This window comes from Mirounga angustirostris, unplaced genomic scaffold, assembly GCF_029215605.1.
Source record: "Mirounga angustirostris isolate CCGP_5_RB_7025 unplaced genomic scaffold, mMirAng1.0.hap1 SCAF_6, whole genome shotgun sequence".
NCBI classification, from domain to species: Eukaryota; Metazoa; Chordata; class Mammalia; order Carnivora; family Phocidae; genus Mirounga; species Mirounga angustirostris.
This window is the reverse complement of record NW_026991714.1, coordinates 43,406,312-43,430,720: the sequence shown is the minus strand read 5'-3', so window position 1 is coordinate 43,430,720 and position 24,409 is coordinate 43,406,312. Positions and strand designations below refer to the sequence as shown.

Genomic DNA, 24,409 nt, shown 5'->3' with positions numbered 1-24,409 from the left:
TCTTTGTGGGAGCTGCTGGCCCCCCCAGGGCAGTTACTTCACAGCTAGAGAGCAAACAGAAGTTACTCCAACTGGCTCCAAGCACGTTTCAGAGTAATGTAACAGAAACGAGTGGTCTCTGTTCTTCTCCAAAATGTATTAACTTGAGCAGATTTTCATCGTGAGGGTATTCATCGTTCGCACACATTCCTCCCCGCTGGAAATCTGAGTCTACTTTAACAATTACATAACATGGGCGCCTGGGTGGCTCAGTTGGTTAGGCGGCTGCCTTCGGCTCAGGTCATGATCCCAGGGTCCTGGGATCGAGTCCCACATCGGGCTCCCGGCCCAGCGGGGAGCCTGCTTCTCCCTCTGACCCTATCCCCTCTCATGCTGTTTCTCTCTCGCTCACTCTCTAATAAATAAATAAATAAAATCTTTAAAAAAAAAAACAAAACAATTACATAACATGATCTTCAATGAGAATTTTGAGCAGCACAACAGAGACATGGAAATAGACTAACCTACCGTTTTTGGCAAAAAGTGTCTTGTTCAAAACGTAAAGGCAGTTTTGTATTGGGAACCGTGTGAATAGGTTGGGGAAAACCTAGGTCGCTGGATATGTCACTAGAGTGACCTTTGGTCATTCATGAGCGGAGGGCTCCAGTCACTATCGGTCTCCAGCGTAAAACTCAATTTTCTTTCAGACTGTGTTTGTGCAGATGCGCGTGTGTGCAGCGGTAGGCGGCGCATGAGTTAGGTCATGATGACCTGGGGGTGACTCACAAGCACCCTGAAAACGTAAGAGGACCCTGGGGAGAGAATTCTCTCCTTGGGTGGGTCCAAGGGAGCGGCGCAGGGTTAGGGCGAGCGCCCTGCGCGGGGGCGCCACCTAGTGGGGGCGCAGCCTTGAGCACCACACCGTCCACCGCGGCCCCCTCCGCAGCACCCGCGCCCCCCAGCACCTCGCGGGCCGCGGTCTCCTCCACCCCCGCCCTGCCCGCACACCCATCCCCCAACTCACCCGGGTCGCCTCCCCTCGAGGCCCCGCGCTCGTTGCGGACTCGGCGGGCGCCGCCCGCTCGTTGGCCAGCGGGCTGAGGGCGGGAAAAGTGACTAACGGCTGCAGCGGGCCCTCGCGGTGTGAGGAGATGGCGTCGGGGGCCCGGGCTCCCGTGCCGGAGGACTCCGTCCGAACCGCCAGCCCCGGCAGGCGAGGAGGGAAGGGGGTGTCCGCGCCCCCCGGGGACTCGGTGGCGGTAGGGACCCTGAAGAGCGCCGCATCCCCGGCGCGGGCGGTGGCGGCGTCCCCGCGGCCCGCGAAGGGGAAGGCGGGCCGGGAGGCGGCCCGGCGGCGGCTGCAGCTCCAGCCGGCCTCTCAGGCCGAGGGCCGGGGCGAGGGGGCGCAGGAGGACGAGGACGAGGAGCCCCTTCTGTCGGTGCCGGAGGAGGTTGAAGAGGAGGCGCAGCCACTGCCCCCGGTCTGCGTGTGCCCCATGAGGGGCATGTGGCGCGACGAGAAGGTGGCGCTGTACTGCGACGAGGTGCTGCGCGGCTGTAAGGTGAGGGGCCAGCTGCCGCTCCAGGAAGGACGGGCGCTCGGCATCTGCAGGGCCTCCGCCGAGCCCGAGGCACCGGCCCGTCCCGGCGGGTGACCGTTGGCTTTTCCCGCACACAAACCATTGTCAGTGAGGGGGCAGCCCTGGTGGAGCGTGCTCCCGGTTTCTGGCAGCTTCCAAGAGATGAAGATCGATAGGCTAATCAGGGCCCGGGTTTACATCTTAGATCGATAAGCCTTATCAGTGCCCAGGCTTGCGTCTTAGTTTTCGCATTTAACGGCTTGCGTCCACAGATAACGATACGATGACCCAGCCTTGACTTTTACCCGACAGTACTGCCCGGGTCTACACTCGATGTTCCCAGACTCTGAGTCTGGGAAGTGGAATGATGTTTCGTATCCAAGATACGTGCCTCGTAACACTGCATAGAGCAAATATATGTTTCTAACCTTTTTTTTTTTAAGTTATAGTAGAAGAATTGGTGTAGAAAGATATTCGTTGCACTGATATGTATTAGAATTAAAAATTAGGAACTAACGACTATGGGGGCAGTAAAGAACTTGTGGTGGCTGCATATACTGGAGACCCATGCAGGGGTAAAAATTAGGTTTTCAAGAACAGTTATATCTTACGCGATAATGTTAAAAAAAAAAAACAATCCAGGAGACAAAAAAAAACATGATTCATATGAATGGATGAATACAAACATAGAAAAATGACTGGAAGGAATTAGCAACAAGGGTTATTTGGGCTGTCAGGATCAAGAGTGGGTTTTGTTTTCCTTGCATTTTGTGCGTTTTTCAGATTTTGTTGTAGGCGGACCGTATTTTATAATCAGACGGAAATTTTATTTTTAAGAACACAGTTACCATAGGGGCGCATGGGTGGCTCAGTTGAAGTGACTGCCTTCTGCTCAGGTCATGATCCCAGGGTCCGGGGATCGAGCCCCGCATCGGGCTCCCTGCTCGGCGGGAAGCCTGCTTCTCCCTCTCCCGCTCCCCTGCTTGTGTTCCCTCTCTTGCTGTCTCTCTCTCTCTGTCAATTAAATAAATAAATAAAATCTTAAAAAACAAACAAACAAACACAGTTACCATAAAACTAGGACAGTATTAATGGCCAACTTATATCTGATAACAAGGGTTGGAAAAGAGGAAGTCTCTGAAAGGCAATTGAAAAACGTTTATAGACATTTTTGTGCCCTTAATCAGACGGGGTCTAATGACTGGGTTTCACAATAGCTTAGATGATTATCATCCTTGAGGTAGCTGATTTAAATTTAAAAAATAAAATGGGTAGTATTTTTTGAATGCTTAATATGCTCATTTGTTTTATAGAATGGAGTGCTGTTTTAAATTTTTATGTACTATGTTTTAAATAGGTTACTGTATCTTTAAAGTTTAGAAAAAATAATTGCTTTTTTTTTTTTAAGATTTTATTTATTTATTTGAGAGAGAGAGAATGAGAGACAGAGAACATGAGAGGGAGGAGGGTCAGAGGGAGAAGCAGACTCCCCGCCGAGCAGGGAGCCCGATGCGGGACTCGATCCCGGGACTCCAGGATCATGACCTGAGCCGAAGGCAGTCGCTTAACCAACTGAGCCACCCAGGCGCCCATTGCTGTTTTTTAAAAATGATAATTACTATTTTTTTAAAGTATAATTACAGTTCTTTGTCCTCAGTGGATTAATAAAACAGATTACTTAAATATAAATAACAAGTAGATGTTTCAGCACTGAATTACTCTATTGAGTGAATGGATCTCTTTTAAGTTTTTAATGTTTATGATATTTTCCAGTAAACATTGATTCAATTAAAATCTGTTACTTTCCAGGTTTTTTATTATTTAAGGGTATATTTAAATAGAAATCAGTAAAAATATTTCTATATAAATCTATAATTTTATATATTTATACATATTTTTTCTGTTGCTAGGCAGAAGATGCTGATGAGGCTATGAGTAATTATCTATCAGAAAAATTAAAGTTGAAAGACAAATGGCTTGGAGTCTGGAGGACGAATCCTGAGTTATTCTTTGTGAAATATGAAGAAGCTTCTATCCCTTTTGTTGGTGTACTGGTTGAGGTAAATAAATTTTACCTGAGCTTTGTTCTTTTGAGTGAAATTATCAGTTCTTTTTAAGACCAAAATATGACCTTACTAATTTGGGGCTTTGATACTTAAACACAGATTGACAAAGGTTAATGTCTATTTTAAGTTTCTAAGCAAATTAATAGCATAAAAAGAAGGGGGATATTAGCATTCATTTACCTGGGCACAGTTAATTATTACATGGAATCTAGTGTATCAGACAGTATTTATTAGCTTAGTTTCAATTGCTCAAATAGCAAAAGTGCATTTCTTTAAAATTAGTAATTTAGGCTTTAACAGATTTGGGCCTTCTTTTTCCATCATTTTCCTTTAATCTTCTTTTGTCTGAATTACGAGGTTTAGTTAAAGTAAGACAGAAAAAGTGGATCAGAAAACTGTTGGTAAAATTTGAAATTTCTTCCTATAAAAAGTACTCTTTTAGTATAATACCTCAACTTCCAAGCCTTCATCTGATAAGATTTTACTTTTTTAAGTCTATAGGTTAAATATTGTGGCATATTTGATGTCATAAGTTTGATTCCCTTAAAGATTTATTATCCTTGTATAGACATTAATATTTATAATTGCAAATGGTATCCCTGCCTCAGATATTTCAAGTTTGTTGTTTGGTCACAAGAAAAATTTGTGTTTGAAATTCATTACATTGCACACTACCTGAAAACAATTCAATTCTGTCTTCTATGGAAAAGTAAGTTTGTGGTATTTTTACAGATAAAAAATGGCATATTTTTTATCATAAAGACTATACAAAAAATATAATAGAGACTTGGGATTAGTTTTCCAATAATATTCTGTTTTTAGTGTTTCTTTGAGGTTTGCTCAACTTCACATTTTGAGTAGCTTTTCCCTGGAACTTTCATAACTTCTCTGGACTTTTTTCATGTGGATAAAATAAGTGGAGGTATACTATATTGGTATCTTTAACATTTTGGGGGGGGATTTTTTAGTCAAGTTTTATGTGGAATCCTGACGTATACAACACATTAAAGCAGGACATTTCTGATTGAAATGAAGGGGATGGCATTCTAGCAATTACTTGGCTTTTCTTCCGATACCTCATGATAGCCCCTATTCTCCATAAAACCTGGAAGATCCTTAAATTTATATGAAAACTCACTGGATTAGATTATCTAGAAAATATATCAAGTCCTAAGGTTTTACATGCAATACATTGATTGTTTGCTCTCTTTCTTACTCCCAAAATAACAAGATTACAGATAATTATATTGCTTTAGAATCCTCTAGGGATTACCAATCCTCTAGAGATTGCCAGTGTCCGTTTAAACATTAGAAAGGTAGGAAGGAAAGAAGAGAACAGAGCAAAAAGCAGAATAGTATGTTGGCAGATTCTAATTCTTTGAATTATGTGGCAGTAAAACTAGATCTTGGGACCTCTTAAGGTAGCTCTTGGGATCTCTTAAGGTAGTGCTGCACAATTCAGATGTTGTTTTGTCTGCCAAAGCTTCTTAAATCTTACTTGGATTGAAGTATCAACAGTTGCTATATGATACTCCTTGTTCTGAAGTCACAATAATTTATTTCTATGGACCTCATTCTCTTTTTCTTTAGATGCTCAATTTTCTATTGCTGCTGCAAGAATTTACCATGAGTTTGGTGACTTAAACGATACAAATTTATTATCTTACAATTCTATAGAAAAAAATCTGACATGGGCCCAGTGAGCTAAAATCAAGATATAGGCAAGGCTGCATTCCCTTTTGGAGGCTGTAGGGGAGAATCTGTTTCCTTGTCTTGTCCAGCCTCTAGAAGCTTCCTGCATTCCATGACTTCTGGCCCCCTCTCTCCATCTTCAAAGTCTTTCTCGGACTCTATCTGTCTGATTCTTTGCAGGCTGAAAAAGTGCATGTCCTTTAAGATTCATGATTAGAATGGGCCCAACTGGGTAATTCAGGATAACTTTCCCATCTCAACTCCTTAACCTTAATCACACCTGCAAAGTCCCTTTTACCATGTAAAGTAACATTAATATATTCACAGGTTCCAAGGATAAAGGCATGAATATCTTTGAGGGCCATTATTCTGCCTGGTACAAATTCACACAAAAACAAAGAAAAAATTTAGAAATATTTGACTGGAAGAAAATCTAGCATATTCTTAATCTTGGTTACAAAATGGTCCAGAAATTAAGGAACTTTTTTATAACCTCTGCAAAAAGCAGTTTGCCAAAATATATTAAGAATTTTAAAGTAGGGGCGCCTGGGTGGCTCAGTCGGTTAAGCGTCTGCCTTCTGCTCAGGTCATGATCCCAGGGTCCTGGGATCGAGCCCACTTCGGGCTCTCTGCTCAGCGGAGAATCTGCTTCTCCCTCTCCCTGCCTCTCTGCCTACTTGTGCGTGTGAGCTCTCTCTCTCTCTCGCTCTCCCTCTCTGTCAAATAAATAAAATCTTTTTTTTTTTTAAAGATTTTATTTATTTATTTGAGACAGACAGAATGAGAGAGACAGAGAGCACATGAGAGGGGGAAGGGTCAGAGGGAGAAGCAGGCTCCCTGCCGAGCAGGGAGCCCAATGCGGGACTCGATCCTGGGACTCCAGGATCATGACCTGAGCCGAAGGCAGTCGCTTAACCAACTGAGCCACCCAGGCGCCCAAATAAATAAAATCTTAAAAAAAAAAAAAAGAATTTTAAAGTAGTTCACTCATTATGTCAGTTATCTCAATAAAGCTAGAAAAAATAAAAATAACAAAAATAAATAAATAGACCCCACTGCACATAAAAACAAATAAAAATGAAAATGAAAAAGTTCACTTAATTTCTAGAATTTATTCTACAGAAATCAGAAATACAGAAAAAGATTTATATATTGAGTGATCACAGTGCTATTTATAAAATTAAAAATACCATAAGACTTTAATAGTAAGATGCTGGTCAAATAAATGATGATATATCCATAAGATAGGATATTATGTAGTCATAAAACTTATATTAACAAAAAACTTTTAATGATTTAGAAAAGCGCTCATTGTATATATAAGGTAAAGTAAAAGATTAGAGAACTAGATATGCAGTATGATCCAATTATGTTAATAATATAAGGACATAGGAATAAAACTGGAAGATAAAAAGGTTAATGGTAGTTGGTTATCTCTGTTGATAGGATTATGGTTGATTTTTAAACATTTTTTACAAAGAGCATGTGTAGTCACTATCAATAAATTTAGAGACTATTTTATTTATTTTTTTAAGATTGTATTTATTTATTCGACAGAGAGAGTGAGAGAGTACAAGCAGGGGGAGTGGGAGAGGGAGAAACAGGCTTCTCGCTGAGCAGGGAGCCCGATGCGGGGCTCGATCCCAGGACGCTGGGATCATGACCTGAGCCAAAGGCAGACGCCCAACCATCTGAGCCACCTAGGCGCCCCGAGAATCTTTATTTTTTTAAAAGTTTATTCAAATTCCAGTTAACATACAGTGTAATATTAGTTTCAAATGTATAATATAGTGATTCAACACTTCCATACAACACCCAGTGCTCACCACAAGTGCACTCCTTAATCCCTAGCACCTATTTAACTCATTCCCCGCACCCACCCTCCCTCTGGTCACCATCAGTTTGTTCTCTCTCTTTTTTTTAATATTATTTTTTAAAAATTTTTAAAAGATTTTATTTATTTGAGAGAGAAGGAGAGAGAGAGAGCACGTGAGAGGGGGAGGGTCAGAGGGAGAAGCAGACTCCTTGCTGAGCAGGGAGCCCGATGCCGGACTCGATCCTGGCACTCCAGGATCATGACCTGAGCCAAAGGCAGTCGCTTAACCAACTGAGCCACCCAGGCGCCCACCATCAGTTTGTTCTCTATAGTTCAGAATCTTTTTCTTGGCTTGCTTCCCTCTCTCTTTTTTTTCCCCCCTTTGCTTATTAGTTTTGTTTCTTAAATTCCACATATAAGTGAAACCATATGGTACTTGTCTTTCTCTGACTGACTTATTTCACTTAGCATAATACTCTCTAGCTTCACCCATGGTGCAAATGGCAAGATTTTATTCTTTTTTATGGCTGAGTAATATGCCATTGTATATGTACGTATTTATACATATATCACATCATCTTTATCCATTCATCAATTGATGGATACTTGGACGGTTTCCATAATTTGGCTATTGTAGATAATGCTGCTATAAACATTGGGGTGCATGTATCCCCTTGAATTAGTATTTTTGTATTCTCTGGGTAAATATTTAGCAGTGCAATTGCTGGATCATAGGGTAGTTCTATTTTTAACTTTTTGAGGAACCTCCATACTGTTTTCCAGAGTGGCTGCACCAGTTTGCATTCCCACCAACAGTGCACAAGGGTTCCCCTTTCTCCACATCCTCACTAACATCTGTCGTTTCTTGTGTTGTTGATTTTAGCCATTTTGACAGGTGTGAGGTGTTATCTCATTATACTTTTGTATTTCCCTGATGATTAGTGATGAGTATCTTTTCATGTGTCTGTTAGCTGTCTGGATAACTTTGGAAAAATGTCTATTCATGTCTTCTGCCCATTTTTTACTTGGATTGTTTTCTGGCTGTTGAGTTAAGTTCATATATTTTGGATACTAACTCTTTATCAGATATGTCATTGGCAACTATCTTTTCCCATTCAGTAGGTTGCCTTTTAGTTTTGTTGCTTGTTTCCTTCGCTGTGCAGAAACTTTTTATCTTGATGAAGTCCCAATTGTTTATTTTTGCTTTTGTTTCCCTTGCCTCAGGAGACATATTAGAAAGAAGTTGCTATGGCTGATGTCAGATTACTGCCTGTGTTCTCTAGGATTTTTATGGTTTCAGGTCTCACATTTAGGTCTTTAATCCATTTTGAGTTTATTTTTGTGTATGGTGTAAGAAAGTGGTCCAGTTTCATTCTTTTGCATGTAGTTGTCCAGTTTTCCCAACACCATTTGTTGAAGAGACTGTCTTTCTTCCATTGGATATTCTTTCCTGCTTTGTCAAAGATTAATTGACCATATACTTGCGGGTTTATTTCTGGGTTTTCTGTTCTGTTCTATTGATCTATGTGCCTATTTTTGTGCCAATACCATACTATTTTGATCACTACAGCTCTGTAATATAACTTGAAGCCCAGAATTGTGATGCCTCCAGCTTTGTTTCCGCCCCCCCCACCGCCCGCCACAGTAGTTTTGGTTACTCAGCATCTTTTGTGGTTCCATACAACTTTTAGGATTGCTTATTCTAGCTCTCTGAAAAATGCTGTTGGTATTTTGATAGGGATTGCATTGAATGTGTAGATTGCTTTGGGCAGTATAGACATTTTAACAATATTTATTCTTCCAATCCATGAGCATGGAATATCTCCATTTCTTTTTATCATCCTCAATTTCTTTTATCAATGTTTTGTAGTTTTCAGAGTACGGGTCTTTCACCTCTTTGGTTAGGTTTATTCCTAGATATCTTATTGTTTTTGGTGCAATTGTAAATGAGGTTTTTGCCTTACTTTCTCTTTCTGCTGCTTCATTATTGGTAAAGAAATGCAATAGATTTCTGTATGTCAGTTTTGTATCCTGCCACTTTACTGAATTCATGTATCAGTTGTATCAATTTTTTGGTGGAGTCTTTTGGGTTTTCTATATGGAGTATCATGTCATCTGTAAATAGTGAAAGTTTTATTTCTGCCTAGCTGACTTGGATGCCTTTTATTTCTTTTTGTTTTCTGATTGCTGAGGCTAAGACTTCCAGTACTGTGTTGAACAGCAGTGATGAGAGTAGACATCCGTGCCTTGTTCTTGACCATAGAGGAAAAGCTCTCAGTTTTCCCCATTGAAGATATTAGCTGTGGGTTTTTCATATATGGCCTTTATTATGTTGAGGTATGTTCCCAGTTTAGAGAATCTTTAATTTGGAGACGTTTAAGGGATCTCTCAGTGGATTCCGAAGCTGGTTATTTACCTGATTCTACTGTATCATAGTTCTAAAGAGGGAATAGTCACTTTGAACTGTTCTCAACATTTACATCTTGCATTGTGGCTATTTCCACAAACTCCCACCTTTAGTTATAAAATCATTGGTTTTATTTATTATTTATTATTTTTATTTTTGGGGGGGGAGGGGCAGAGGGAGAGGGAGAAGGAGAGTGAGAATCTTAAGCAGGCTTCACACCTAGCATGGAGCCCGATGTGAGGCTCAATCTCACAACCTTGAGATCATGACCTGAGCCAAAATTAAGAGCTGGACACTTAACTAACTGAGCCACCTATGCACCCCTAGAATCCTTGATTTTATTTTATTTTATTTTTTATTTTTTTTAAAGATTTTATTTTATTTATTCATGAGAGACAGAGAGAGAGAGAGAGAGAGAGAGGCAGAGGGAGAAGCAGGCTCCCCGCGGAGCAGGGAGCCCGATGTGGGACTCGATCCCAGGACCCTGGGATCATGACCTGAGCCGAAGGCAGACGCTTAACCATCTGAGCCACCCAGGCGCCCTAGAATCCTTGATTTTAAAGCCTGTCTGTAACTTGCTTTCTGAACAAATTGGGAGGCATTTAAATTCACATTTTAGACTGCTTGGGACCCTTCTCTTCCCTCTAGCTCCTACTCTGTCTCTTTCCTTTATTTCATCGTAAAGTCCCCCAAATAGTAGTTTATATTAAATGTCTCAATTCCTTATCTTTTGTGTACCCACTTATTGCTAAATGTTTTCTTATTGTTATTAAAATTCAATATGCACATAGTTAATAGAGTCAAATACAGTTACAACTTTTGTTATGAAATGTTGTGATCACCCAACCTCTATCCACCTTCTGCTGCAATTTCTTGTATTTTCCAGGTGCAGCCAATTTTAACCAGTTTAGTTAATTATTATAGTATCAATTCCCTATCTCCAAGAGACATGCTTATATTTCTTCCCATTCAGTTTTAAGAGAGGGAGACAAACCATGAGAGACCCTTCACACTGGGAAACAAACTGAGGGTTGCTGAAGGGGAGGTTGGTGGGGGGATGGGATAACTGGGTGATGAGCATTAAGGAGGGCACGTGATGTGATGAGCACTGGGTGTTATACGCAACTGATGAATTATTGAAGGCGCTTGGGTGGCTCAGTTGGTTGAGCGACTGCCTTCGGCTCAGGTCATGATCCTGGAGTCCCTGGATCGAGTCCCGCATCGGGCCCCCTGCTCAGCGGGGAGCCTGCTTCTCCCTCTGACCCTCCCCCCTATCATGTGCTCTCTCTCTCTCTCATTCTCTCTGTCTCAAATAAATAAATAAAATCTTTAAAAAAAAAAAGAATTATTGAATAATGCATCTGAAACTAATGATGTACTATATGTTGGCTAATTGAATTTAAATAAAAAAAGAAGAATCATGCTTATATTGCTACTTCTTGATTTCTCTGTTTTAGGTTTTATATATAGGCTCCCACTATGGAAAATGGGGATTTAGGTATTTTATATACCACCACCAATACATTCCCTGTTCCACCTTATACCCATATTTTTTACATGCTCCCATCCTCCCAAAACACTTAATAATTTTGGTTCTATCATATACTCAGTGTTTACTTCATTTGTATGTAGTATTCATTTCAGAGATAGATAAACTGGTATACTATGATTAATTTTCCTTTCCTGGACATTTAAAAAAGTTTTCCTAGAGTTGATTACCTTGTTTTTTTTTCATTTCTTTTAGTTTTCTTACTAGTTTGTCCTTAGACTCTTCCCCAGTTATGTAAGTCTTCTCAACATAAACATGTCTATCAATTTTGTCTTCTTAAAGAGGTATCTCTTGCATCCTTATGATCTGCAATCTGGATTGGTGATCTCTAAACCCGATGGATAGCTGTCTTTTTGGGATCTCCCTCCATCATTATCTTAGGAATTCCTTTTGCCATTCTCTTGTATAAATAACCTATTTCCCAGAATTCCTATCTTCCTTTTTCTTAATTCTTTCATTTTGGCTGGGACCTTATCCTAATAGCTTCATGGGTAAGGACACAAAGAAGATAAAATTACTGCAGTCTTGTGTTCTTGAAAATATCCTCATATTTATTTGAAAAATTGACAGGGTACATGATTCTAGGTTTGATTTTTATGACCAGAATTGGAAAAATACTGTTCATTGTCTTCAAGCCTCCAGTGTTGTTGGTTGAGAAGCCAATGTCATCAGTCCTCTGATAACACCTATATATTTTTTCTCTCTGGAAACTTGTAGGAGCTTTTCTTTATCCCTAGAGTCCTCCACCAAATGATAGCAAAGGAATTTTTTAAAAGGTATTTAAGGACAAGAGATGGGAAAGGTGATAATGGCAACAAAACTTAGAAGGCATAAAAGAGATAAATAAGTGGCAACCGACAGTAAAGCTAAGAAAGTTGAATTCTAAGTTTGTAGTAGGGAAAGCCAAAAAACAATTTGATATACACTAAATACCCTAAAGAATTGACTGTACTTACATCTCTGGAAATAGGGTTTAATATGGAGCTAAGAAAGAATTGTTGAAAGCTATTTAAGAAACAGAGATTTCCACTCCCAGAAAGATGGAGTAGACATATTTTTCCCTATTCTTCCTACCAAGTATAACAAAAAACCTGGATAATTAATATAAAACCAACATAAGACTCTAAAAGATGGATAGAAGGCAGAGTGCCTAGGGACCTCATGACCCAAGGAATAACAGTAACTTCCTTGAGGTTTGCTTCATATATCCTAGACTGGGTACCAGAGAATCTGGCAACCTAAAAACACCAATAGGTGTAGACTAAAAGTAAAAAATAAAAATGAAAAAGCCCACCCCCCCCAACTCCCCACTCCCAAAGGCCTGCTTTCTCTAGCCAAAGGACCAGGAAAGGGGCAGCCAAACACCACAGGGAAAAAAACCCCAAACCTGCTGCCCCTTTTTCCCCACTGCAGGAAAAGACCCAAGTGAAGAGCCTAGACTTCCACCCTTGTTAAGTTGAAACAAGGCAGTCTAACCCCACTGCCAGAGTGGTGTTAGAGAAGACCTAGTGGGAAGAAAATGGGGAGTTGGGTGATAAGGAACTTCCCCTGCCCCCGCCGGTGTCAATGTAGACTACGTAGGAAGACTATACTTCCACCCCTGCGAGTAAGGAGAGACTCCTTCCACTTCCTGGAGCAGTGGTGTCAGAAAAAATCTAGTGGAGAATCAGGACTCAACACCCTACCACGATGTCAAAGAAAACATGGGGAACAATAATGAGGTGCTCCTCTCTCTCCAAGCTGGTATTAGTGGAGATCTCATGTTGAACCTGAGCTCTCACCCCAGAATAGCAGTAAAGAAGAAACACTCCTCACCCTCCCCCAGTCAACAGACACAGAGTGAAGAATCTGGACTTCTCTCCCTATCTGGCAGTAACAGGGTGGCAACTTACTTTCTATGGCAGATTGGTGTCAAAAGAGGACTGATAAAATAAAAGATTTAAATAAAGTCAAGAATCTCACATAATACTCAAAATGTCCAGAAAAATCACTTGTCATCTCTTCTCAATCCCTCGTAAGAACTAGGATGATCTCAACTTGAATGAGATAAAACAATAGACACCAACACTGAGGTAACACAGATGTTAGAATTATCTGACAAGGACTTTAAAGCAGTCATGATAAAAATGCTTCACTGAGGGGCGCCTGGGTGGCTCAGTTGGTTAAGCGACTGCCTTCGGCTCCGGTCATGATCCTGGAGTCCCTGGATCGAGTCCCACATCGGGCTCCCTGCTCAGCGGGGAGCCTGCTTCTGCCTCTGACCCTCCCCCCCCCCTCATGTGCTCTCTCTCTCATTCTGTCTCAAATAAATAAAATCTTTAAAAAAAAAATGCTTCACTGAGCAATTATGAATGCATATGCAACAAATTAAAAAATAGAAAGTCTCAGCAAAAAATAGAAAGTCTCTACAAATAAATGAAATATATAAAGAAAAACCAAGCAATGTTTTAGAACTAGAAAAATACAGTAACTACAATAAAAAACTCAAAAGAATGTGTTGAACAGCAGAATGAAGACAGAGGAAACAATCAGTGAACTTGACAATAGAAAATTAGAAATTACCTAATTGAACACCAGGAAGAATATAAACTGGAAAACAAAATGGAGAGAGCTGTAGGGACATGTTGGACTCTAACAAAAGACCTAACATTCATGTCTTCTGAGTCCCAGAAAAAGAGAAGAGGTGTGGCTGAAAAAATATTTGAATAAAATAATGGCTGAAATTTCCCAAATTTGGCAAAAGACATAAATGTACAGATTTCAGAAGCTGGCTTGAGAAGTATGGTTAAGGATAGAAGTATCCCATTGAGAAGAAGGGAATAGGTCAAAGTTTATTGGTACTGAATGTTAGGATCTTCTGCCTTCTACTCTGACTCTGAACACAAGCAGCTAAGGCATATTCCTTCAGGCATGAGAGTTGGAAGATTTTTCTATATTCAGCTCAAAAGAACACATCTAAAGGTAGTTGTCATATTGAGTTCCCATGGAAAGAGCTGGTGCAGAACATCCTACAGATGTTCTACATCTACAGATAGAACATCTGTACTTATTCCACCTGTATACACAGACCTCCTTTTTAGTGCTCCACTTTTAAATATGAACAGACAGCCAAGGATCACCAGGCATTTGAAGAAACTCTAATATCAAAATTGTGGTTAAAACAGCAGAAAAGAAGACATTTTGAAGAAACAAATGATAAGGAAAAGGAAAATATATATATACACACACATATGTACATAAATATATTTAAAAACCTATTAATCTCAGAAATTAAAGACAAGATAAAAGCATCCATGAATCAATAACTGGAACCTATTTAAAAAAAATAGATGAGGAAGGAAAGCTTTCAAATTCATTCTATGAGGCCAGCATTACTCCAATACCAAAACCAGATACCAAAACACTACCAAAAAAAAAAAAAGAGACCTGCAGGCCGCCAATATCTCTGATGAACATAGATGCTAAAATCTTCAATAAAATATTAGCAAACTGAATCCAACAATACATGAAGAGAATTACTCACTACGACCAAGTGGGACTTATTCCTGGGATGCAAGGGTAGCTGAGTATTCACAAGTCAGTTAATGTGGTACATAACATCAACAAGACAAAGGATAAAAACCATATGATCATTTCAATAGATGCAGAAAAAGCATTTGACAAAGTACAACATCCATTCATGATAAAAACCCTCAACAAAGTAGGTTTGGAGGTAACATACCTCAACACAATAAAAGCTATATATGAAAAGCCCAGAGCTAACATCATACTCACTGGTGAAAAACAGAGCCTTTCCCCTAAGGTCAGGAATAAGACAAGAATGTCCACTGTCACCACTTTTATTCAACAGTACTGGGAGCCCTAACCACAGCAATCTGACAAGAAAAAGAAATAAAAGGCATCCAGATAGGTAAGAAAGAAGTGAAACTTTGACTATTTGCAGATAACATGATACTATATATAGAAAACCCTAAAGATTTCACCAAAATACTAGAACTGGTAAATGAGTTCAGTAAAGTTGCAGGATACAAAATCTTTATACAGAAATCCATTGCATTTCTATACACTAATAATGAAATAGCAGAAAGAGAAATAAGAAAATCCTTCCATTTACAATTGCACCAAAAATAATAAGCTACCCAGGAATAAACTTAACCGAGGAGGTGAAAGACCTGTACTCTGAAAACTATAAAACACTGATGAAGGAAATTGAAGGCAACACAAAGAAATGGAAAGATATTCTGTATTTAGGGATTGGGAGAACAAATATTATAGAGGGAAGGTGGGTAGGGGGATGGGTGAAATAGCTGGAGAGGATTAAGACTTATCTTGATGAGCTCTGAGTAATATATGGAATTGTTGAATCACTATATTATACACCTGAAACTAATATAACATTATTAACTACACCAGAACTAAAGGAAAGGAAAGGAAAGGAAAAGGAAAGGAAAGGAAAAGAAAAGGAGAGAGGGAGGGAGGGAGAAAGTTTGAAAAATTGTTATTTTATTTAATATTGAGCTATAATTACTTTGTGTGTGGTTAAAGAGGTCATAAAATTTAAAAGAAGAAATTTTATAAGCAGATCATGTGTGAGGAAAAAAATCCTGTGATTTATTTTGATTTGTAATTACAAATTTTATAATATTTGTCGTAGGTAACTTGTAAACCACACCAAAGCTTATCGTCTTGTTTCAAAGTTACTGTATCTGTTGCTGAGCCCTTTTCTTCTAACATTGCAAATATTCCAAGGAATTTAGTCAATGAGATTTTGGAAGAACTGGAGCATAGTGTGCCTCTCTTGGAAGTGTACCCTGTTGAAGGACAAGATTCTGATATACATGATATTGCTTTGGCCTTGGAAGTTGTAAGGTATTAGAGCTTTTTACCTCTTAAAGTTAAAATTCTCCTATTCAAAAAGTTAATACGTAAGTATATAAGCGCTTAATAAATACTTATTGATTTAATTTTTACTCACTTCTGAATTCAATTTGTCCATTTTTTTAAAGTCTATTTATTTATTTTAAGTAATCTCTACACCCAACATGGGGCTTGAACTCATGACTCCAAGATCAAGAGTCACATGCTCCACTGACTGAGCCAGCCAGGTGCTCCTGTCTGTTCTTAATGAACACATATTTGTAACTCCTTTAACATTCTCTTGCAGAAGTATTATATATGGGCAATGAAAAGTTTGCCATTTTTTTATCTTGCTTTTTCAAAAATTGATTTAAAAAAGTTCTAGAGACAAGTAACATTAAATTTTGTTCATATTTAAGCATCTTAAGTATATTAGATTTTATGTTTCATGTGTAAGGGCATTACAAATGCTAGATGTCATCATCTACATTATGATTGCTTCTTAAAAGTTGATACAATTTGAGAGAAGCTGTCTAAAAATATAATACAGAATATTTTGGGGGCATATTTTTGTTTTTCTAATGCTTTCCCTGAATATACAAATTTGATTATATCTTAAGTATTATTTCTTTGTTGAACAAAACCATAGCCAAAATCTAGGAAATTTGGAAACATTTTTCATTCCCACTTCAAGGAACATTATCTGTAGTAACCTCAAATAGAATCTAGATAATCTAATTTTTAAAGGTTTGATTTTAATATTAGTTCACTGAGAAGTCATTTTTCTTAGAATTCATACAAAGAATTCTGACATGACAGTGTCTTTAATTATATACATGGTATTGGCTCTTTTTGATCACTTATATTATTTTGATTCATTATAGGTTTTTTTATGACTTTCTTTGGAGGGACTGGGATGATGAAGAAAGTTGTGAGAATTACACTGCTTTGATTGAAGAAAGAATTAATTTGTAAGTATAGTTAAAAACGAACTCAGCACATTATTATTATAAGATAAACACTGTAATTATATTGATACTTTTCAGGTGGTGTGATATACAAGATGGAACCATACCTGGTCCTATTGCACAACGTTTCAAAAAAACTTTGGAGAAATATAAAAACAAACGTGTTGAGCTCATCGAGTATCAGAGTAATATTAAGGAAGATCCATCTGCAGCAGAGGCCGTTGAATGCTGGAAAAAATACTATGAGATAGTAATGCTCTGTGGATTATTGAAAATGTGGGAAGATTTACGCCTCCGGTAATAATTTGCTCTATTTTAAACAAAAAGATTACATGGTCATTCTTTTATCATATCACTTGTCATATATGTTACCCTGACTGAAGTAGATTATAAAATTAGATGTCCAGTTTTTGAGATAAGAACAAAGTGCAACTACCAGTATTGGAAAGTTATTTTTATATAACTGAGTTCACTGAAATCATTGGCTTTTTGGATTAAAAAACATGTCATCAAACTAGTTCTTTCCTTATCTTTCATCTTTACACTCTTGATTTTGGCCAAAGCCTAAGAAAAGAGGAGGTAGATCTCCAACACATATAATATGCAAAGTAAAGAGAAAGTTGAATAATTTGGCTGCCTCTTCATTTCTTCTTTTTTAACCAACATAAGTTGATAAGTTCTTTTTGTGATAAATAAAACAATGTAGATTTAACTAGCATCATTCTCCAGAATACTTTAAAATGTCTTAAAATATTTTTACATTACTATGTAGTAAAGTACATATTTCTGTTTTAGATAGAGAGGAAACAAGAATTCTTGCTCATGGTTTCAAAATTAATGGAAAATTTTGAATGGAGCCAAAGGACATATGACTATTTCATACTAGATAGTTAAACCTCTTCCTTTGTGTTCCACCTGTACACGTTCTGTGCCATAGAAATTCTGAGCCACATTTTATTTGTCCAACAATTAACTATTAGCCTAAATCTTTTCTTTTTGTACTTTCTTTCAAATTTGACTTACTTTTTTAATCATTAAGAATCCCATTTCAGTGCCTATTGTTGATGTTGTTATTGGGATTCCTATATAAGAAAACCTTGGGATTACTTTGGGAAGTCAGTATAGATAAGATTTTTGAAATCTATTTATCTAGAAATCCAGATTCAACAAAAGTTGAATTTGAATACAAGCTATCATCACTAGACTTCAGATTCTAATGGCATAGAGCACAGGGTTCTCTCATCTTAAAAGTTATAATCACAGAGAATCTAGGTTTGGGAGTGGTGGAGTAAGTTAAATAAGTTGGCCAATCCCTTACATAGATAACAATTATAAAATTTGAACAAAAATGTATTAAAAGTATCCAGCTATTTGAAGGTACTGTCAAATAACCAAAGCAGGCAACAGCCTTGAAATGTATTTATCCTTGGAATGGGTAAGAAATAGGAATTTGTTGCTTTTCAGTCTGAGAGGGATCACCAGTTCTTTTAGCTCTGGCAGCAAAAAATGCAGTCCAACTATTTCATGATGGCAAAGGACAGAGTTCAAAGCTGGCAGAAGAGCTGGAAATATAGGTGGGGCATCCTGAAAGAAGAGAGTTGTAAAAGGGGTGAGATCTAGAATTTTAGCATAAACTCTGCCCAAATTCTTCACTGACCACTAAACTGTGCTAGCACTGGTTGGGGAGAGAAATTTGGGAACCATGCTTTAAAAAAATATGTAGTTGAAGCATGGAGGTTGAGAGATGTCAGCTGCATTTTGAGCCCAGACAAGTTAACTGCCTGCTAGAATACAAGAATAACAATCCTCAGAAGAACAAAACACAATCTAGAGTTATGAGAATCTATTTTCCAAAGTCTCCAGTGTTCAACCAAAAATTAATGGGCATGGAAAGAAACCAGAAAATAAGATCCATACCCAGGAAAAAAGATATTTGATAAAATATGAGTTTGAATAGACCCAGATGTTAGATCTGAAAGACTTCAAAGCAGCTATTATAAATATGTTCAACAAATTACAGGAAAACTGGTGTTAATAAGTGGATGGAGAATCTCAACAGAGAAATGGAAACTAAAAAACAAATAAAATATTTTCAGATGTAGCTCTGACATGTAAAGAGCTTGTTAATTATCGCTCCCATCCTTAAAAAAAGAAAAAAGCTGAGCAAACTGAAAATGACTTTCTTCGACCCATAAGAAAACTGAGGTCATAGGGCAAACTGCCACCTTGAAATCTGGAGAAAGAAGTAAATTCAGAATCACAACCAAGATCTGCTTACCTGAAACAGATAACCACCTAGAGCCATAAACTGTAAGAACACAAGTGGTAATTTTGATGAACTGCTGGTGGTTGAGTGTGGACTAGTATGCAAGTGAGAAACTCCTGGAGGGATGAAATTCCTAGGGAGATACCCCACATCTCTGTGGGGTTTTGCCTCCAGGAATTCTGGTGAAGAGTCAAGAAAAATCCCATTATGCCTCTGGTTGGGGATGGGAAAAGTTACTATTATGAAATATACCCATAAATCGTAAAAAAAAAAGGGGGGGGGGGGCGCCTGGGTGGCTCAGTTGTTAAGCGTCTGCCTTCGGCTCAGGTCATGATCCCAGGGACCTGAGATCGAGCCCTGCATCGGGCTCCCTGCTCTGCAGGAGGCCTGCTTCTCCCTCTCCCACTCCCCCTGCTTGTGTTCCCTCTCTCGCTGTGTCTCTCTCTGTCAAATAAATAAATAAAATCTTAAAAGAAAAAGAAAAAGAAATATACCCAGAGCATCTCCATGACAAAGATTTATTCACCAGAGGAAAAGACTTTACCAGAGCCTTTTCCCACCTAGGGGAGCAGGGCATTTCCTTGACTCCAGTCCCCTTTAGCCTTCCTATCTGGGAAGTGGATGGCACTAAGAAACTTGTGAAGGTTACAGTCCAGGGACATAGATCCCCTCAAAGACTAATATTTAATCATAAGATTATAGGACAGTTCCTCTCCACCATACCATACCAACCACATCAGCCAGGCTCCAGTATAATAACTGGATTATAGCAAAAAGAACTACAAGACACAAACTCTGTTTAAAGAGGAGTTCTTAGGGAAGCTCAAAGGCAACAGGGGAGACACAAATATGGAAACCATAGGAATGTGAGGCCTCTGACACCTACAGCTATAGCAAACATTAAACACAGTTTACCTCCTGGCCAGATTAATATAAAACCTCACTCTAAAAGCCTATTTGCTTCAGTTTCTAGTCAATATATCATGCTTGGCTTTCCACAAAATATTACAGGACATACTAAGAGGCAAGAAAAAAACTAAGCCTGAAGAGAGAAAGCAAGCATCAGAACCAGACTCAATTATGATTGTGGAATTAATCAGATGGAATTTAAAATACCTAATTAATATGTTAGTCTCTAATGAAAAAAGGATACAAAATGTAAGGACAGACATAATGTAAGCATAAGAACACAAACTCTAAGAATGAATTAAAAGAAAATGCTAGAAATAAAAAAAATAAAAATGATGAATACCTTTGTGGGTTTACTGATAGATGGGATGAAACTGAGGAAAGAATCAGTGAGCTTGAAGGTATGTCAACAGAATCTTTTCAAAAAAAATGCAAAGAAAAAAAAAGAATGAAAAAAGAAAACATCCAAGAACTATGGGACCATTTCAAAGGGTGCAGCATATGTGTAATTGGAATGCCAGAAGAGAAAAAGAGCAAATGCAGCAGATGAAATGTGAATTAATAATGGTGAGAATTTTCCAAAATTAAATGTAGACACAAACCCATTGATCCAGGAAGCTCAGAGAACACCAAGCAGGATAAATACCAAAAAAAATCTATACATGGGCATATCATATTCAAACTGAAGAAAACTATACATAAAGAAGCTGAGGGGGGGAAGGAACACCTTATCTATAGGTGAACAAGAATAAGAATTACAATGTGCTTCTTACAAGAAACCATGCAAACAAGATGAGAGAGGAGTGAAATATCCAAAGTGTTAAAGAACTACCAACCTAGAATTCTATGTATTTGGTGAAAATATTTTTCAAAAGTGAAATGATAATAGCTCTTTTAGACAAAAAGGGAAAAAAAAAAAAAACTTGAGGGAATATATCACCTTGCAAAAAAAATGAAAAGTTCTTTAGAGAGAAGAAAATTGCTAAAGGTCAGAAACTCAGATCTATGTATAGGAAGGAAGAAGAGTTTGGAGAAAGAATAAATAAAGGTAAATTAAAATCTTTTATTTTTCTTTATCTCGATTGAAAAGATACTGTTTAATAGTAGTTTTGATGGTATTGGGTGATAATAGTGTATAGACTGGTAAAATAAATGACAGTAATATACTGAGGAGAGAAATGGGACTACTCTCTTAAAAGGTACCTGCACTATATATGAAGTAGCATAGTGTTATTTGAAGGTGGACTAAGATTAGTTTAAAATGTATATTGCGAGACTCCAGGCACCGAGCATGTGCCATGAGACAGCTTTTCTGGGACAGAATGGTGCTGACTGCACTGCAAGGCTCTCCTCCAGGGGAGGGAAGCAGTCCATGCCTTGCCAGGCCCTTTAACATTTGGAGTTTTGAATCCCAGCCATGTGACAGAGATAAAACACAGGAGAACTGGGGTCTCCGGTGTGCTGACAGTTGGGCACAGACATGTTGAGGGCAGCGATCTGACAAAAGCCTAGGACATAGAAGAGGAGATTGTTTGCTTTTCTGTGAGGGCCTCCTGAACACCTGTGGCCATGAGTTCCCCTCCCCAGGGACAAGAGGGCAGGGTGACACCATCCCTCCTCCCCTCCCCCCACCAGCGTGGTTGGACTTCAGAGAGAAACACAGCACCTCCAGTGGAGGCTGGAGTCACTTGCACAAAACCCTGCCCCCCTTGCACCCAGCAGGGGATTCTATGCAAAGGCAGGTCTGATTGTGAACCAGCTCATAGGGCCTCTCCCTCAGAAGACCAACACCCCCCTCCTACCCCCCCCCCCCACCGCATGTACCAGGTCAGCTGATCATGGAGTTCTCCAAAGTGTCAGCCCAATCCTGGTGGAAATAGGACCAGGCTGGCTTTCCTTCCTTCCTCCCTTCCTCCCTCCCTCCCTCCCTCCCACTCCTTCCTCCCTCCCTCCCTCCTTCCTCCCTCCTTCCCCCCCCTTCCTTCCTTCTCCTTCTTTCTTCTTTCTTTCTTTCTTTCTTTCTTTCTTTCTTTCTTTCTTTCTTTCTTTCTTTCTTTCTTTCTTTCCTTTTCTTTTCTTTCTTTCTCTTTCTTTCTTTCTTTCTTTCTCTCTTTCTTTCTTTCTTTCTTTCTTTCCTTTCTTCTTTCTTTCTTTCTTTCTTTCTTTCTTTCTTTCTTCTTTCTCTTTCTTTCTTTCTTTCTTATTTTATTTATTTGTCAGAGAGAGACACACCAAGAGAGGGAACACAAGCAGGAGGAGTGGGAGAGGGAGAAGCAGGCTTTCTGCCGAGCAGGGAGCCTGATGTGGGGCTCAATCCCAGGACCCCAGGATCATGACCTGAGCCAAAGGCAGATGCTTAACGACTAAGCCACCCGGGCGCCCCTCTTTCTTTAAATTTTATTTTTTTATTATTATTATCATTTAATTTCTTATATTTTCTTTTTTCTTTTTCCTTTGGTATCAAGCTTATAGTTTTTTTTGCTCATTTGTTGGTTTGTTTCTTTTTCTTTTTTTTTCGATCAGGCTTTTTCTTTTTTCCTTCTTTTGTATTCTTTAGAATTGGGTTTATAGTTTTTTTGTTTGCTTTTTTTGTTCCTTTTCTCTTTTCTTGGATCAGATTTTTTTTTTTTTTATTCAGGCTTATCTTAACAGACAAATCCAAGACACCTAGTTAAAGGTCTGAACATTCCCCCCTGCAAGCAAGGAGGAACTCTGTAGAGGATTGATCTGTGGGAAAGAGCAGCCAAAACACAACAGCAGAGAGCACACAGCATACACAGAAACACTTGCTGAAGCACCAGGCCCTGGACAGTGTATGACCCCTTCTTAATATAGTATTACTCTCAAGAGCAGAAACGAAACAAGCTTTGATAACACGCAAAAGACAGAAACCTAGACATAATGACAAGATGGAGGAATTCTCCCCAAAAGAAAGATCAAGAAGAAATCACAGCTAGGATTTGCTCAAAACAGATATAAGCAATATACCTAAAGAATAATTTAGAACAGTCATAAGAATACTAGCTGGGCTTGAAAGAAGCATAGAAGACACCAGAGAAACCCTGGCTGCAAAGACAAAAGACCTAAAAACTAGTCAGGCCAAAATAAAAAAATGCTTTAGCTGAGATGCAAAACCGACTGGATGTAATCACAATGATGATGGAAGAAGCAGAGGAACAAATAGGTAATATAGAAGATAAAATTACAGAAAATAATGAAGCTGAAAGAAAAAGGAAAAGAAAACTATTAGATTTTGAATATAGACTTCGGGAACTCAGTGATTCCACAAAGCACGATAATATTATAGGAGTCCCAGAAGAGATAAAGGGGCAGAAGGTTTATTTGAACATATTGTAGCTGAGAATTTCTCTAATCTGGGGAAGGAAACAGGCATTCAACTCCAAAAGGCAGAGAGACCTCCCCTCAAAATAAAAAAAAAAAACAGGTCAACACCAAGACATACCATATTGAAACTTGCAAAATACAAAGATAGAGAATTCTGAAAGCAGCTAGAGACAAAATGTCCTTAACCTACAAGGGTAGACAAATAAAGTTAGCAGACCTGTCCACGGAAATTTGGCAGGCCAGAAAGAAGTGGCATAATATATTCAAGGTGCTAAATGGGAAAAATATGTAGCCAAGAATATTTTATACAGTAAGGCTGTCATTCAGAATGGAAGGAGCGAGAAAGAGTTTCCAAGACAAGCAAAAGCTAAAGGAGTTTGTGAACACTAAATCAGCTCTGCAAAAAATATTAAAGGGAACCCTCTGAGCAGGAAAGAGTGACCAAAAGCAACAAAGACTAGAAAGAAACAGAAACAATCTACAGGAACAGCGATTTTACAGGTAATACAGTGCTACTAAATTCATATCTATCAATAATTACTCAGAATGTAAATGGATTCACTGCCACAGTCAAAAGATGTAGGGTATCAGAAAGGATTAAAAAAAAAAAAAAAAAGACCCATCAATATGCTGCTTACAAGAGAGTCATTTTAGACCCAAAGACACCTCCAGATTAAAAGTGAGGGGGTGGAGAACCATCTATCATGCTAATGGACATCAGAAGAAAGGGAGCAGCCATACTTCTATCAGATAAACTAGATTTTTAAAAAAGACTACTATAAGAGATGAAGAAGGTCTCTATATCATAATAAAGGGTTCTATCCAACAAGAACACCTAACAGTTGTAAATATTTATGCCCTCAACTTGAGAGCAGCCAAATATGTAAATCAATTAATAATAAACTCATTGATAATAATAGAATAATAGTAGAGGACTTTAACACCACACTCACAGCAATGGACAGATCATCTAAG

The 24,409-nt window shown here is 38.7% G+C and overlaps 1 protein-coding gene across 1 annotated transcript in view; it reads left to right on the top strand.

Moving 5' to 3' along the window:
• Nucleotides 1–845: 845 nt before the first annotated feature.
• Nucleotides 846–24,409, top strand: part of SHCBP1L (SHC binding and spindle associated 1 like) — a 40,781-nt gene continuing 17,217 nt past the window's right edge. Inside the window, exons 1-5 of the mRNA XM_045877282.3 lie at nucleotides 846–1,541; nucleotides 3,470–3,619; nucleotides 15,744–15,958; nucleotides 16,831–16,917; nucleotides 16,993–17,211. Coding sequence (XP_045733238.2) covers nucleotides 1,131–1,541; nucleotides 3,470–3,619; nucleotides 15,744–15,958; nucleotides 16,831–16,917; nucleotides 16,993–17,211 — 1,082 coding nt within the window. The 5' untranslated portion in view covers nucleotides 846–1,130. The remainder of the gene's footprint in view (nucleotides 1,542–3,469; nucleotides 3,620–15,743; nucleotides 15,959–16,830; nucleotides 16,918–16,992; nucleotides 17,212–24,409) is intronic.